Source organism: Xenopus laevis, chromosome 1S (assembly GCF_017654675.1).
Source record: "Xenopus laevis strain J_2021 chromosome 1S, Xenopus_laevis_v10.1, whole genome shotgun sequence".
NCBI lineage: Eukaryota > Metazoa > Chordata > Amphibia > Anura > Pipidae > Xenopus > Xenopus laevis.
In genome coordinates this window covers 75,223,648-75,240,459 of record NC_054372.1, presented here as the reverse complement: position 1 = coordinate 75,240,459, position 16,812 = coordinate 75,223,648, and the positions used below count along the sequence as shown (strand labels likewise).

General features: G+C 41.6%; 1 protein-coding gene across 7 annotated transcripts in view; it reads right to left on the bottom strand.

Annotated features, from left to right (window-relative positions):
* LOC108704110 (protein lin-54 homolog) overlaps window positions 1-16,812 on the bottom strand; it is a 204,522-nt gene that overhangs the window by 164,606 nt on the left and 23,104 nt on the right. For all 7 annotated transcript variants that reach the window (XM_018240502.2, XM_018240504.2, XM_018240506.2 and 4 more), the window contains 2 exons: window positions 16,338-16,461; window positions 11,851-11,984 (listed from right to left, as the gene is read on the bottom strand). In XM_018240502.2, coding sequence (XP_018095991.1) covers window positions 11,851-11,984; window positions 16,338-16,461 — 258 coding nt within the window. The remainder of the gene's footprint in view (window positions 1-11,850; window positions 11,985-16,337; window positions 16,462-16,812) is intronic.

The following is a 16,812-nucleotide window of genomic DNA, read 5'->3' as shown; positions in this document are numbered from 1 at the left end:
ATCCCTTTAAGGTATGGGATACACTAAAGATTTCATATTCCTAAATGAAACATCCTTCACCATTAAAGGAGAAGGAAAGCTTCAGAGGCATTTTATTGCCAATAGATTAGCTGCAATAGTGCAAGCTAGAATGCTATATTTATTCTGTAGACTGTTTTACCATACCTGAGTAAAAAGCTCTAGAAACTCTCTGTTTGTTTAGGATAGGAGCTGCAGTATTAACATGGTGTGACATCACTTCCTGCCTGAGTCTCTCCCTGCTCTGGGCTAGAGAAGGGAGGGGGGTGGGGAAGAGGAGCAAACTGAGCATGCTCTTGCCCAGGGCAATGAAGGCAGGAAGCCCATGTGTACACAATAGAAGGAAAGAAATGCAGTGTTTCTTTTGACAGGGGACTCAGAGCAGCACTACTTTGGGGGTTTACTGGTATATTTAGATGGACCTTTCTGATAAGGCTTACTTAGTTTTAACCTTTCCTTCTCCTTTAATACCCTTGCTGAATTACTCAGCATTCCCAGTGATATTTACAACTCCTAAACCTAATAGAAAAGTGTCAAGTCAAGAGTGAGTTTATTGTCATTTCATCCATATACGTTTGTACAGTACACAAGAGAAACAAAACAAAGTTCCTCTAGGACCATGGTGTTACACATAACATAGATGTACTGGACAACAGACAAAAAGTGCAAGTGCGAAAATATGCAACTCCTGCAAGACAGGTCAGCATAGTGCAGGGACAAGACAAGACGTTAGACATGATGGATGTATTGTGATATGATAGTAGTTAGAACATGATAAAGTGCAGTTGTGCTCATAGAGAACAATTGTATCCAATAGCTATTTATTTATACAATTGCGTACAGTGGCTGTGTAACGTTGTGGTATATAGTACTGAGTATTCAGAACCCTTATGGCTTGGGGGAAGAAACTGTTACACAGTCTGGTAGTGAGGGTCCTAATGCTTCGGTACCTTTTTCCAGATGGCAGGAGTGCGAACAGTGAGTGTGAGGGGTGTGTTGGATCAGCCACAATGCTGGTGGTTTTACAGATGCAGTGAGTGGTGAAAATGTCTGTGATGGAAGGAAGAGAGACATCTATGATCTTCTCTGCTGTCTTCACTATCCTCTGTAGGGTATTGCGCTCCATGACAGTGCAGTTCCCAGCCCAGACAGTGATACAGCTGCTCAGGATGCTCTCAATAGTCCCTCTGTAGGTTTTGATGGATGGTAGGAGCACAGTCATGCGTCCGCAGAGTGAATAGTAGAGGACTAAGCACACAGCCTTGAGGGGCTCTGGTGCTCAGTGTGGTGGTTCTGGAGATGATGTTTCCAATCCTGACTGACTGAGGTCTGTCCAGAACCCAACTGCAGGGGAAGGTGCTCAGTCCAAGCAGGCTCAGCTTTTCTATCAGATGCTGAGGAATGATCGTGCTGAATGCTAGTGAAGTCTATGAACAGCATTCGAATGTAGGTGTCTTTTTTTGTCCAGATGAGAGAGGGCCAGATGGAGGGTGGTAGCTATTGCATCGTATGTTGAGTGATTTTGAGGGTATGTGAACTGTGCAGTGCTGGTGGCAGAAAGGTTTTGATGTGTTTCTTGACAAGCTTCTCAAAACACTTCATGATGATGGGGGTGAGTGCCACAGGACGGTAGTCGTTGAGGGAGGACAACGACGACTTCTTTGGCACGGGGACAATGGTGGTGGTTTTGAAGCACTACGGGACAGTGGAGGTGATTAGGGTGATGTTAAAGATGTCATTGAAAACATCTGCCAGCTGATCTGCACATTCTCTTAGCACTCTGCCAGGGATATTGTCTGGTTCTGCAGCCTTCCATGGGTTTACTCTTTCCAGAGCCATCGTCACGTCAGCCACCGTCAGATACAGTGCCTGGTCACTAGGCAGAGTGATGGTCTTCCTCATTCCGGTGTTGTTCTGTGCTTCAAACCGTACATAGAAGTCGTTCCGCGCATCTGCAACAGAGGTGTCACTGTCACAGGCAGATGGTATTGACCTGTAGTTTGTGATAGTCTGGATGCCCTGCCACATGCGCTGTGTGTCACCATTCTCCTGGAAGAAGCTGTGTATTCTTTGAGTGAATGCACGCTTAGCTACTCTGATGGCACAGGAAAGTTTGGCTCTCACTGTTCTCAGGGCGACTTCGTCACCTTCCCTGAAAGCAGAGTTTCCGGCCCTCGGTAAAACACGTACCTCTTCAGCCTCTGGTTGAGGCGTGTAGTGATGCACTTGGAGACTGTGACATCATCAATGCACTGTGATGTAGCTGATTACAGATGACGTATACTCATCCAAGTTGATGTAGTCGCTGTAGGTTGCAGTGTGAGTTTATTACTAAATAAAAATTCCAAAGGGTTTAACCCTTTACTAAAATACTCAAAAATCGCACATTATTACCATGCACTAGGAGGCTAAGCTACCCTATCCGGCCCCTAACAATATTGCGCAATTAAAGGAACAGTAAGATCAAAAAATTAATGCACTGCACTGGTAAAACTGTTGTGTTTGCTTCAGAAACACTACTATTGTGTGTGTGTGTATATATATATATATATATATATATATATATATATGTGTATATATATATATATATGTATATATATATATATATATGTGTATATATATATGTGTATATATATATATATATATATATATATATATATGTGTATATATATATGTGTATATATATATATATATATATATATATATATATGTATATATATATATATATATATATATATGTATATATATATGTATATATATATGTTTATATATATATATATGTTTATATATATGTATGTATATATATATATATATATATATATATATATATATATATATATATATATATATATATATATATATATATGTATATATATGTATAGATAGATAGATAGATAGATAGATAGATAACAAGGCAAAGTTGTGCTCACCACTAGGCGGGGTGCAACGAGGCTGTGACCACAAAATACATATAGACAAATACAAGAGTCCTCTGCACTCAACCCATTATCAATATATTTAAGACAGAGAAATTTTATGAATACTGCTACTGAAAAATGACTTACCCTTTAAACAAAACAGGGATTGTTTGTCCATATATTGCAATATATTTAAGCTGGTCAACTACGTCAAAGTCATCCCATATCTGGCCAGTCCTACGCTTAATTTTCAAATATATAATTTTCATTGCTAATTAGCAGATTGTTTATATGAACTATAGTAGTGTTTCTGAAGCAAACAGATCAGTTTTACCAGTGCAGGGCAACAGTACATGATATTTTCATTACTTTAAAACACTTTCATTTTTTGGTGTTACTGTTCCTTTAATGACCTGCTAAGACATAACATCAACATGATATACAGATGTCTACAAAAGGTAGAAATTTTTTCTACTCACCGTAATTTCTATTTCCAAGTCACTTTCATGGCAGCATTCACCAACATGGGTTATCCCCTCCCCTTTTGGTCATTGGACAGGAACAGAAAACCTCCTCTACAAAGCCTCCTCCCTCCCCCTCACCACTGTCTTCGTAACCAGCGTCTGAAGGGTGGGCAGTTGGTGAATGCTGCCATGAAAGTGACTTGGAAATAGAAATTACAGTGAGTAGAAAAAATTTCTACCTTTCCCAAGTCACCATGGCAGCAATTCACCAACATGGGATCTACCAAGCAAAAAAAGAAGGGAGGGACACATTGTCTGCTGCATAATTCCACTTTTTTAATTGATTAATGAACAACAGAATGAAGGATTTTCCTCCCAAATCTAGCTTCTTGGGACTGTAACACGTCCAACTTATAATGCCGAACAAAGGTTGAGGCTGATGTCCATCTAGCCGCTTTACAGATCACCTCTGGCGGGGCCCTGTCTTCCGCCGCCCAGGATGTAGCAACAGCCCTGGTTGAGTGAGCTTTCAGGTCTCTGGGAACCTCCCTGCTAGTCAACTGGTAAGCTGTCACGATGCAATTAATTATCCATCGACTTATCGTAGATTTAGACGGAGCCTGACCCTTCCTTGGGCCTCTTGGAATCAAAAAGAGTCTGTCTGACTTGCGCCAATTCTTTGTTCGCTCCAAATAGTGAGAGATTGCTCGCACTAAATCTAGTGTATGCCATTGTTCTTCGCGTTCTGTCTTTGGCTTGGGACAAAATGAGGGTAAGACCACCTCCAGATCCATGTGGAATTGAGAGATTACTTTCGGAAGAAACCCAAACGAAGGTCTCATCACAACTTTGTCTTGAAAGATTACTGTGTCCGGCTCCTTTGCTGAAAGGGCATGGATCTCTTTTACCCTACATGCTGAGGTGACTGCCACCAGGAACAGTACTTTTAAGGTTGCATGCCAATCTGAAGCTTTCTCTATTGGCTCGAATGGTGAACCCATCAAAACCTTCAGCACCACTGGCAACTCCCAAGGAGGGACACGCGGCTTAACATATAGACGAATCCTCTTCAATGCCGCAAAAAATCTTACAACCAAAGAGTCTTCAGCCCAGGTTTTACCATTCAAAGCTGACAAGGCTGAAATCTGGCCTCTTAACGTACTATTACTCAAGCCTTTCTCGTATCCAGAGAAAAGGAAATCCACGATGTGGCAGGACTCTGGATCTTTAGGCTCAAAACCTTTGGACTGAGCAAACTGCATGAATCAATACCAAACTCGATAATATTGTGATGAGGTAGAAGTCTTTCTGGACTTTAAAAGAAGGGTCACTAGGTCTCCTCTGACCCCCTTCTCATACAACCTCTGCCTCTCAATTTCCACACCGTCAAGGACAGGTGTGCCACCTCTTCGCAGAACACAGGACCCTGTGACAACAGGCAGTCTCCATGGTTTCTCTATCGCCAACTGTCGCAACAACGGGAACCAAGGCCTTCTGGGCCAATGAGTGATTACCGCTATCACTACGGCACCCTCCTGATCTATCTTTTTCAGAACTCTCCAGATCATAGGAAATGGAGGAAAGACATAGGAGAACATCTTGCTCCAATCCTGCAACAGGGCATCCACCGCTGCGGCTGACGGGCAGGTTCTTCTGGAAAAGAATTTTTGACATTTCCAGTTCACATTTGTCGCCATCAGATCGACCTCTGGTATTCCAAATCTCTGAGTTATTTGGTGAAAAATCGCAGAGTTGAGACTCCACTCCCCAGGAGCTAGGACATTGCGGCTTAGATAATCTGCCTGCAAATTCTGAACCCCAGGCACATGTTCTGCCCAGAACATTATTGGAGTCAACTCTTTTATTAAGCTGGGACTTCTGGTTCCCCCTTGCTTGTGAATGTAAGCCACTGCTGTGGCATTGTCGGAACATATCTTCACCCACTTGTGAGATATTTATTCCGATAAGGCTCTTAGAGCTTGCCCTATGGCTCTCAACTCCAGAATATTGGAAGAGACGGCACGCAGATCCCAGCTTCCCTGCACTGATCTGCCAGGCATGACTGCTCCCCAACCTGACTCCGATGTGTCTGTTGTAATTGTAACCCACTGGGGTTCGGACAGAGGCATGCCCCTGGTAAGATTCTGTCTTTCCATCCACCATCTTAAACTTGCTCGAACTTCCTCTGGCAAGTAAAGATCTCTTTTTAGATTTAGAGGGTTCAGCGAACCTGACTTGATCAGAAACTGTTGCAAAGGCCTGAGATGCCATCTCGCCCACTTCACCATCTGAATGGTTGATGTCATCACTCCTAGAAGTGACATACAGTCCTTCACTGTGACCTTTGTTTGTGCCGCAAATAAAGACATCCTCTCTTGAATCTGTTCTACCTTTTCCTGAGGAAGACTTACTCGGTCTCTGCCGGTCTCTATTTGAGCCCCCAAGAATACCAAGTCCTGAGTTGGCACAAGACAACTTTTCTGCCAATTTATGACCCATCCGAAAGCTTGCAATGCCTGTATCGCATTGTCTCTGTTTCTTGCGGCCTCTTCCTCTGACTCGGCCACCAACAGAATGTCGTCTAGATAATGGTATGCCGAAATTCCGACCTCTCTTAAGGCTGCTATATTGGTTATTAGCACCTTCGAAAACGTTCTTGGCGACGTTGACAGCCCGAAGGGAAGACAGGTGAACTGAACATGTTGGCCTCCCGTCATAAATCGAAGGAACTTCCTGTGCGGCTTGTAAATTGGTATATGGAAATAGGCGTCTTTTAGGTCTAACTTTATCAACCAAGACCCTGGACGAATCGTCATAATGATTGAGGCTAATGACTCCATATGAACTTTCGACATGAAATGAACCAATTGATCCAGAACTGGCCTGAAGGCCCCCGATGCTTTCCTCACCAAGAACAGCTTCGAATAGAATCCCAAGCGCTGCTGGGAGACCGGCACCATCTCCACCGCGCCAGACATCTTGAGCTGTTGAACATAATCTTGAAAAATAGCTTCCGCCCCTAAAACTTTCGGGCCCGTTGAACAACAAAAAATATTGTGTCTCGGCATCTTGGGAAAACTCCAGTCGATACCCCTCCTGGATTATCTTCAAGACCCAGACATCTTGGATTTTTGAGACCCAGATCTGTTGAAAAAGGGCTAACTTCGACCCCACCTCCACAGCCTGGGTCCACCATATCTCATTGTGACTTACTGGAACCTGCGAAAAAGGTTGAAGTCTTCTTATTGGACTGCCGTCCGTCTCCGCGAGAGTTTCTCCAATTCTGCTGTTTGCCATAGCTTCTACCTGGTCTGGAATATCTTCGGTCACGAAAAGTATTCCCAGTTGGGGACGATTGTCTAGACCTCTGCCGCTTAAACCTTCTTTCCTGGGGAAGAAATACGCTCTTCCCTCCAGATGCCTTTTTAATAATTGAATCTAATTTTTAACCAAACAGCATCTCTCCTTCGAAGGCCAACTGACACAGATTTGATTTAGATGCTGAATCTGCCAACCATGGCTTCAGCCATAAGGCACGCCTTGTAGCCACCGACAGTGCCATGGACCTCGCCGAAAGTTTTACCAAATCCAAAGAGGCATCTGCCATAAATTCCACAGCGAGCCTTAACTCCGAGAGCATTTCTTTCAAATTCGCCCTTCTCACAGATAAAATGGCCTCATCCAGGTTATCCAGCCACACCTTCATTGCCCTTGAGGTAGAAGTTATTGCCACTGCTGGCCTACAAGCTGCTCCAGCTGAAACATAAGATTTTTTAAGATTAAACTCTAATCTTTTCTCCATAGGATCCTTGAATGCAGCCGCATCATCGACTGGCAACGTAGTCTTCTTTGCCAACCTAACCACTGCTGCATCAACCTTGGGTGCATTATCCCACAGCTTCGAGAAAGCATTTTCAATTGGATATCTCTTCGAGAATCTCCCCTGTATAACCACTTTCTTCCCTGTATTCTTCCACTCCGAGTGAATTAAATCTTTAATCGACTCATGTACCGGAAATGTCGGTGCTTTCTTCTTGAGAGATGGAAAGAATCTATCTGCTGAGGAACCTTTCGGAGCCTCTTCTGTTAATGTCAGCGCTTTTCTTACAGCCTTAATCAAACTGTCAACAGCTGCGACATCTAGAGTAGTTTCTTCCTCTGAAACAAATTCTCCTTCCTCAGTTAAACTTTCCTCTGGATCATACAATTCCTGTTCTGAAACTTCAGATAACGAGTCATAGAGCGATTCCCTGACTCTCCTAGACCTCCTGCCAGCTACAGGTACAGACGTCGATGCTGAGGCTTCCTGCACTCCCTGTACCACAGCCTGCTTGATTAGCGATACTAAAGCATCCAGCTGAGGCATCACTGCGGCTTGTTGTTGTTGTCCCGCAGGAGATTGTCCCTTTGTTGACTTCTTGGATCCAGAAGCATCTTTCTGAGTGTCACTGGAGGCAGGGAGACTAAAAGGCAAGATATAAATCATCAGCCATATACTTCATATATCTCTCTTTTTTTTTTTTTTTTAATCTTTGTTTCGCTTACCCAGAGCCTTTAGATTGCGCTCCTTTCCCAGAGCTAACCATTTCCATCTTGAAACATGTTTCCAGCGATGGCGACCGTCGCAGGCGAAAACACGCCGGCGTTCCCTTAAGGCGCCTGAAAGTGACGCAATTACGCTCGCGTAACCACGCTCGTGTAACACGCCCGCGTAAACACGCCCGCGTAAACACGCCGTGCGTTCTGCGTCCAAACACGCTTCCGGATGTGTGCGTCATTTCCGGTCCTTGGAACGCATAGGCGCCATTTTGGACTGCACATGCTCCGGAAAGTATGCTAGGCCCATTTCCCTGCATATTATACTGTTAGCTCTTAGCACCCACCCTGCTTCAAAGGGTACGGACTCTTGGACCCACATCGTCCTCTGGAAGCTCCTCTCCCATGGCGACCTCCACAGAGAGCACAAGGGAGGCATCAAAGAGGGGGGAAAAGAGAGAGAAAACCCCCCTCTTACGGAATACATCCTGGGTAAGCACTCCAACAATCCATATGACCGAAGGACAGGAAAAAAAGACAGTGGTGAGGGGGAGGGAGGAGGCTTTGTAGAGGAGGTTTTCTGTTCCTGTCCAATGACCAAAAGGGGAGAGGATAACCCATGTTGGTGAATTGCTGCCATGGTGACTTGGGAAAAATGGACAGTTTGCTCAATCTACACTTTATCCACTCATGGAGCACAGACCTAGGACTCACACTTTCAGAGGAACAGATTGGCACTCTAATACTAAAATTACTATGCAGTTCTAGATGTAGTCGTATTCAACAAATAATTATAAAATCCTTACAAAATGGTATAAAACTCCTGCGAAACTGAAGACAATATTTCTGCAGGTATCCGAGATATGTTGGAGATGCAATATGACACATACAGTTAGGTCCATAAATATTCGGACAGACAACTTTTTTCTAATTTTGGTTCTGTACATTACCACAATGATTTTTAAATGAAACAACTCAGATAAAGTTAAACTGCAGACTTTTAGCTTTAATTCAGTGGGTTGAACAAAAAGATTGCATAAAAATGTGAGAAACTAAAGCCTTTTTTTTTAATACAATGACTTCATTTCAGGGGCTCAAAAGCAATTGGACAGTTGACTCAAAAGCTATTTCATGAGCAGGTGTGGGCAATTCCTTCGTTATGTCATTATCAATGAAGCAGATAAAAACCCTGGAGTGAAAGATTTTGCTGTGAACAGACACAAATAGAAGAGCGGTCAAATTAGCTCTTCATGCAGGTGAAACAAGTCATCCTTAAGCTGCAAAAACAGAAAAAACCCATCCGAGAAATTGTGACAATATTAGGAGCGGCAAAATGCACAGTTTCGTACATCCTGAGAAAGAAAGAAAGCACTGGTGAACTCAACAACGCAAAAAGACCTGGATGTCCACAGAAGACAACAGTGGTGGATGATCGCAGAATCATTTCCATGGTGAAAAGAAACCCCTTCACAACAGCTAAACAAGTGAACAACACTCTCCAGGAGGTAGGCATATTGATATCCAAGTCTACCATAAAGAGAAGACTGCATGAAATTAAATACAGAAGGTGCACTGCAAGGTAGTCATAAGCCTCAAGAATAGAAAGGCTAGATTGGACTTTGCTTAAAAAAAACCCAAAAAAAAAACAGTTCTGGAAAAGCATTCCTTGGACAGATGAAACCAAGATTAAGCTCTACCAAAATGATGGCAAGAAAAAAGTATGGAGAAGGTGTGGAACAGTTCATGATCCAAAGCATACCACATCATCTATAAAACATGGCGGAGACACTATTGTTTATCCATGCTGTGACACAGGACAGAAGCAGCCGAATTAATGCTGAGTTGTTCAGACATACTGTTGGTCAAATACAAGAGTACTCTGCAGGCAACCCATTATCAATATATTTAAGACAGCGACATTTTGTGCATACTGCTACTAAAAATTGCCTTACCCTTTAAACAAAACAGGAATTGTTTGTCCATATATTGCAATATATTTAAGCTGGCCAACTACGTCAAAGTCATCCCATATCTGGCCAGTCCTATGCTCAATTTTATCTGATTCATTAAGAATTATTTTGCTTCATTATACATTTTACAAACAAACAAACAACCTTTCCCTTGTTTGTTACAGACATACTGTTGGCTCAAATCCAGCTAAATGCAGTCAAACTGATTGGGAGGCATTTCATTATACAGATGGACAATGACCCAAAACATACAGCCAAAGCAACCCAGGATTTTAGTAAAACGAAGTGAAATATTCTTGAATGGGCAAGTCAGTCATCTGATCTGTACCCAACTGAGCTTTCATTTCACTTGTTGAAGATAAACGTCAGACAGAAAGGCCCACAAACAAACAACTGAAACCCAGAATCTGGTGATGTACAAAGGGTTTTCAACCAAGTATTAGAAATTAACATTTATTTTCAGTTTTTTAATGTCTAATTACTTTTGAGCACCTAAATTAAGTGATTGTTAAAAAAAAAAAGGCTTTAGTTTTGTCACATTTTTATGCAATCTTTTTGTTCAACCCACTGAATTAAAGCTGAAAGTCTGCAGTTCAACTGCATCTGGGATGTTTGATTTAAAATTCATTGTGGTAATGTACAGAACCAAAATTAGAAAAAAGTTGTCTCTGTCCAAAGATTTATGGACCGAACTGCCAGCAGAAAAAACCTTATTGGGATCAGAGAAATTCTAAACCACACAATAGATAGGAACCCTGAATACTGCCTGCTGTTTCACTTAGAGAGCCCTATCTCCACCTTCAAAAAATCCCTAAAACCCTACTTCTTAAATGCTGCGAAGTAGTGATATGTGGGCCGGCCCGATACCCACGGAACCCGCAGGTCGTGCTGACCTTGCACGCTCCTTTACGGGTCGCGGGTGGGTGTGGGTGGGTGCGGGTTGAGTTCTTCTGACTTCTCTCCCGCCTGCGACCTTCCAAATGCTGGCTTCCAACTTCCGAATTGAGCTTATAGACGCGCGCCTCTCACCCCAAACCTTTTGTGACAACATCGGCGTGGAGTGTCTCAGGAAGCCAGGCTCGGGCAGGCACCGACACTGTTTGATGTTCATGTCATAATAAAATTTCAATAAAAATTATAATTGGATAAAAATATTACACTGGAATCAAATATGGGGAGGAATGAAAGACTTATTCAGTGCTGGGAAACTGTGCTTAATGGTTTTAAATCAAAATGCAGGACAAAGAACATGTCAGTTACCATGAGTCCTCAAGAGCTGGGGAAGTTTTTTTTTTTTTTTTGAGCAAAGGTTTTATTGCTTTAAGAAAACAATCCTGATGTTGCTGGACTACAGCTCCCAGTATGCCTTAACTTATGTTAAAGTATTATGGGATTCTTAGTCTGCTAACACCTGAGTAAAGTATGGTTGAGCAGTGCAGCGCAGGGGGGGGGTTTAGGGTCCCTTTAAAGAAAATGTGGTGATGTAATTGCCTGTGTATCCCTTTAAATTCGCACATATTTTGAACATGGCTCAACAAAGGGCACAAAGCTTGTCTGAAACGTCGCAGAATGTGTTTTGACATTTACCGAATATATTGCTTTTTGCAAAAATCTGGGTGCTACTTCATCTTCTTTCCTGTTTTTTATTTGGTGAATCGAGATGTTAGCATTCCTAACAGGAGCAGGGCAACCGGACATTAAGCTGAATACGGAGTGTGCTTACACGCTCTTCTTTCTTTCTTTATACAATGCACATTTCATATGTTTGAGGGTACTTGGGAATATAAGAAATGGCTTGCCACATGTTAATTGCATCAGAGAAACAATAAATCACAGTCAATAACCACCTTTCCATCTTCAGTCAGATTGCTTAAATAAATATACAGGTTTCTAGCACATACTGCTCTCTTCCAAGCAGAAACAACCCAACACAAAAAGATTTACCTTACTAGGAGATTTCAGTGGTGATATAGCAATTTTGTTTGTAGTTTTAACCGAGGATGTACCAATCACTCCACTATCAGCAATGTTTGCTGCTTTGGGTGGTGTTCCAGGATTAGTATGTGAGAGTGCCCGACCTGCAAACAGAGGAGGCAACACAACAAGATATAATTAACAGCAAGCTGAATTAAGGATAGTCCCTAAAAAGCAAATCTCTGCTATCCCATATGGAGTCTTCTCTTAAAGGGGATGTAAAGGCAAAAAAAAATGAAATCCCATTTTTACTTTCTTTAATGTAAAAGAAATCCATCTCCAATATACTTTAATTAAAAAATGTGTACTGTTTTTATAAGTAACTTGCTCTGACAGCTGCGGATAGGAAACTTCATACGGTCCTTGCAGGGAAATTATCATACCTTTAAACGGCAGAGGGGAGCTCCCCCCGCCTTACTTCCCAGAACTTGAGCAGCTCTGTTTGTTTCCCTGTAGAGCAGCCAGCGACCGTGTAGAGATTTGTATACACAGATCCAGTGCAGTCTGCATATTCTGTTTATTAATTAGTCTTGTTGTATCGGCTTCTATGGCAGATATTATTTTACTTGTGCTGTTTTGATAATTTATGATGATCCCAAAACTTAGCCTCCAAACAGAAGCCCTGAGCATGTGCAGGGTCTTGGTCTTGCAAAGATGTTTAACAAAGTTACAAGATGACAGCCCCCTGCAGCCAACTTTGAAAGCATAAATCATTTGTTTAATTGGGCTTCTGGTGCATTAAGTTCACGTTTATATTTAGTATAAAAAAAATACAGTATTGCTATTTTAGACTTTAGTTCCCGTTTAATAAATGTTTATCAAAAAGATGTGCCGTAAAGCTTTAAACAAAGGTTTAAAAAGGAGATTCAGTGTAAATAAATGCAAACAATAAAATTTACAACCTTAAAGGGATACTGTCATGGGGAAAATTTTTTTTTTAAAATGAATCAGTTAATAGTGCTACTCGAGCAGAATTCTGCACTGAAATCAATTTTTCAAAAGAGCAAACAGATGTTTTTATATTCAATTTTGAAATCTGACATGGGGCTAGACATATTGTCAATTTCCCAGCTGCCCCAAGTCATGTGACTTGTGCTCTGGTAAACTTCAATCACTCTTTACTGCCGTACTGCAAGTTGGAGTGATATCACCCCCCCCTCCCCCCCAGCAGCCAAACAAAATAACAATGGGAAGGTAACCAGATAACAGCTCCCTAACACAAGATAACAGCTGCCTGGTAGATCTAAGAACAACACTCAATAGTAAAAACCCATGTCTCACCGAGACACATTTAGTTATATTGAGAAGGCAAAACAGCAGCCTGCCATAAAGCATTTCTCTCCTAAAGTGCAGGCACAAGTCAAATGACATGGGGCAGCTGGGACATTGACAAAATGTCTAGGCCCATGTCAGATTTCAAAATTGAATATAAAAAAATCTGTATTTCTGTACAGAATTCTGGTGGAATAGCACTATTAAATGATGCGTTTTGAAAAAAACATTTCCGATGACAGGATCCCTTTAAGGAGGAGATTAGTCACCCGCAATATCTCTCTTCTGCAAGCAACATATCTCATCAAAATGCTGCCCCACTGTCAATAATGTTAAATGCAGATAAGAAAACATACACTGAACTTTCTTTCTTCAAAGTAATTGGAAGTGCAATAATGGAAAAACTAAATGCTGCATATGCTTCCACCGATTTACATTATTGCCAGGGGGAAGCATCTGAAGGAGATTAGTCGTCAGCAGAAGAAATTTATTGTGGGCAACCAATCACCTTGTGTGCCAGTACTCTAATGGGCCTACAATGTCTGTAGCTTACTGGCCCATGTATGGGGCCCTTTAAAGGTCCTCCCTGACTGATAACTGACAATATCGGCCAGGTGTCAATCAGGTAGGTTAAAAAATCCTGTCAAGGAAGAACTCATGGGCTAGTTACCATAGCTCTTGCACCAACTTCCTGCTTGTCCTGCACTGTGATCAGATATCTCAATGTGGGCATATTGGTAAATGATCAACTCTGGAAACCTCACCAAATGAGCAGAACTTTATGTATGGCCATCTTATGGCTAGGGAACTGAGTGCATACACTCTGATCGGGTGCACTTGTCCATTGGGGAAGGGAGCGCGAGGCTCCTGAGGCGTTTGGTTGTATTCCGCCATTAGAGCCTTGGAGGTACTTTAAAGTGATACTGACACTAAAAAATGATTTTTAGCATATGAATGTACATTGATTGTTACCTATAGGTCATGTTGATCATTTTTGTGCTGAGAGGTTTGTTTTTGTATATAATTGTTAGTTGAAGTTCCTAAGCCTGACTCTCTGACACTCTGACTTTGCCAACCTGACTGTCCCATCTCAGCCTGTTAGTTACAGTTTCTAATGCTAACGGACTCCTGCTGCACAAATATGGCAGCCCCCTCATACAGGAACATGGGGGATCAGACAGGTAATGTAAAAGCTTCATGCAAATACTTTATGGCAAAGTTAAAAGTAGCTTGCAAAGTTTAATTTCAGGTGTCAGTATCTCTTTAAGTACACCACCCGCATTGGCATCGCGTCTTCATTATTTTTGTTCTACCATACACTCTGATCGTAGCTTCGGCTGGAGAGAGGCAACACTGAGCAGAGATAGCCTGCTTTCATGTTTTCAGGCTGATCTCTGCTCCTCTAGCCAGGTCAAAGTTGTGACTGGCAGTGCAGCTACAGGAAGCTGCTGATCAGAGCGGATCTTATCAAATATGGAGGAGGAGAGAAGCATTGAATACGCTTCGAGTGCCCCTAGCCTTAGGAAGGTAAATTCTTAATGCTGAAGAACCCAATGTTCTGGATAATAAACTTAGATGTTATGTATATGGGTCAAGCAATATCAGTCAACAACAGAAAGACACAGTATTAAAAGCTGCATTTACAAAAACTAGTAAATGGCCCTTCTATATAAAATACATGATTTGAAAATCAGATGACGTTTACATTCATATAAAAATATAGAACACTTTATAAGCACTTCCATGCGCCAATTTAATTTACAAAAAGAAGAATTTGTTAATTTATAAATGACTCAGTCCTGCCCTGTAAAAGGACAAACAATAACAATTGTAGTCCATGAAGCATCTTTTCTCTATGTAATCTCCTCCTTGACCCACCTTCTTTAACAAAGTAGAACACGCATACTATATAAGATCCCGAGCTCTACTAACAAAATATTTCCTAAGCCACTACTGTCTGCATTAAAGGGGCTAGTTTACTTTCAAGTTAAAATGTTATAGAATAGCCAATTCATTTTTTTTAGTCTAAATTATTTATAGTTTTTGAATTATTAACTTTCTTCTTCTGACTCTTTCCAGCTTTCAGATCAGGGTCACTGACCCCAGTAGCCCATAAACTATTTCTCTGTGAGGCTTTTTTTTATTTTTTCAGGTGCTCTCCTATTCATAGCCACTCTCTCATTCAAACCCCTGCATAATTGCTACTATACTTTGGACCCTGGCAACTAGAGAGTTGCTGAACAAATAGCAAATTAATTAAAAATAATGTATTAATTAACCCTCGATATTCGACCATTAGTAAATGTGCCCCAAAGTGTCCATTACAATCCAAAAGGTACACTTAACCTTTTTAGGTTTTTAGGGTTAGCTGATGTGTTTACAAAGACCTTTCTGATAAAGCTTAGTTTGAACCATTCTGGGGTTTGAAAATTTTAGCAGCCCTGAGCTACAGGGGCTGTTTTACAAGCACACTTGCTAAATTGCACAAGTGCAGTTGCCAGTTGAAAACAACTTGGTTAACAGTTTCAGGCTGAACAATTATAAAAACAGTGCGCACACTTCAATATGGTTGTGACAATATGTCAAATGTCAAATGTATTTAGGCAGAGGTAGATGAGGACAATTTTCAAACTTTAGTAAATATGCGGTTTCAGCCTTATAGTGCTCCACTTTAGGGTTAGTCCACGAGGAGATTCGGGGAGATTTAGTCGCATGGCGACTACGCCTCTTCTTCTGGGCGACAATCTCCTGAACTGCCTCCGCGTGTCTTCCCATACGCTATAATGAAAAGTCACCTGCATTAAAGCACACGCGGCGCTTTGTTTTCCGAAGTTTCCCCGTGAGGCAACTTCGGAAAACAAAGCGATGGGAAGACACGCAGATGCAGTTCGGGGAGATTGTCCCCCAGAAGAAACCGCGATTAGTCGCCAGGCGACTAAATCTCCCTGAATCTCCTCGTGTGGACTAACCCTTAAAGAAAGATACATTATGTTTAAAACTAAGTGTCCTAAGCATTCTGTGTGTGGTGGTGGGGGGTGAGGCTCCTAGAGATCCCAAGATATAGATCGTGCATTTGGATTTTCATGCCAGTCACCTCCAAACAATACACTGTAATAACTTAGAAATACTAAGTGCATTTAACTCTCCACGACAATGGGGATAAACAAGGCAAATTAATAATATACCTCCAGCAAAAGAGGAAGATACTTGTGTAGTCTGCCCTGAGAGTGCTTTACTATTCAAAGGCTTTGCAATGATCAACTTAGTAATGACAGGGCCAGATGATGATGCAGGAGCCTTCTTTGCAATCTAAAAATATGAAAAAAAGAAAATGTTATTTAAATCTGTAAAAATTTATATAAATACACATTTCTTTCCGTGTGAAGGTTAAGTTAGAAAGCTTTCTCTAATACAGATTTACATTCACTTTATTCCTACATTTACAGTACATGTAAGGAGAACAGTAAACATATATCTACTAGTGTTGTGTCTGCAGCCCAGGTGTTAAGTTGGTCATACATGCCCAGATTTGGTTAGACAGTTAGGTTTCGATCATAGTGGCTGTGTGGTCACCTTAAATTATCTGGATACTTCAGTGAGATTTGGCTGTGCATATCTGTTGTTTGCCTGCCTGTTATTTTGTAGCAAACAAAAGAGAAG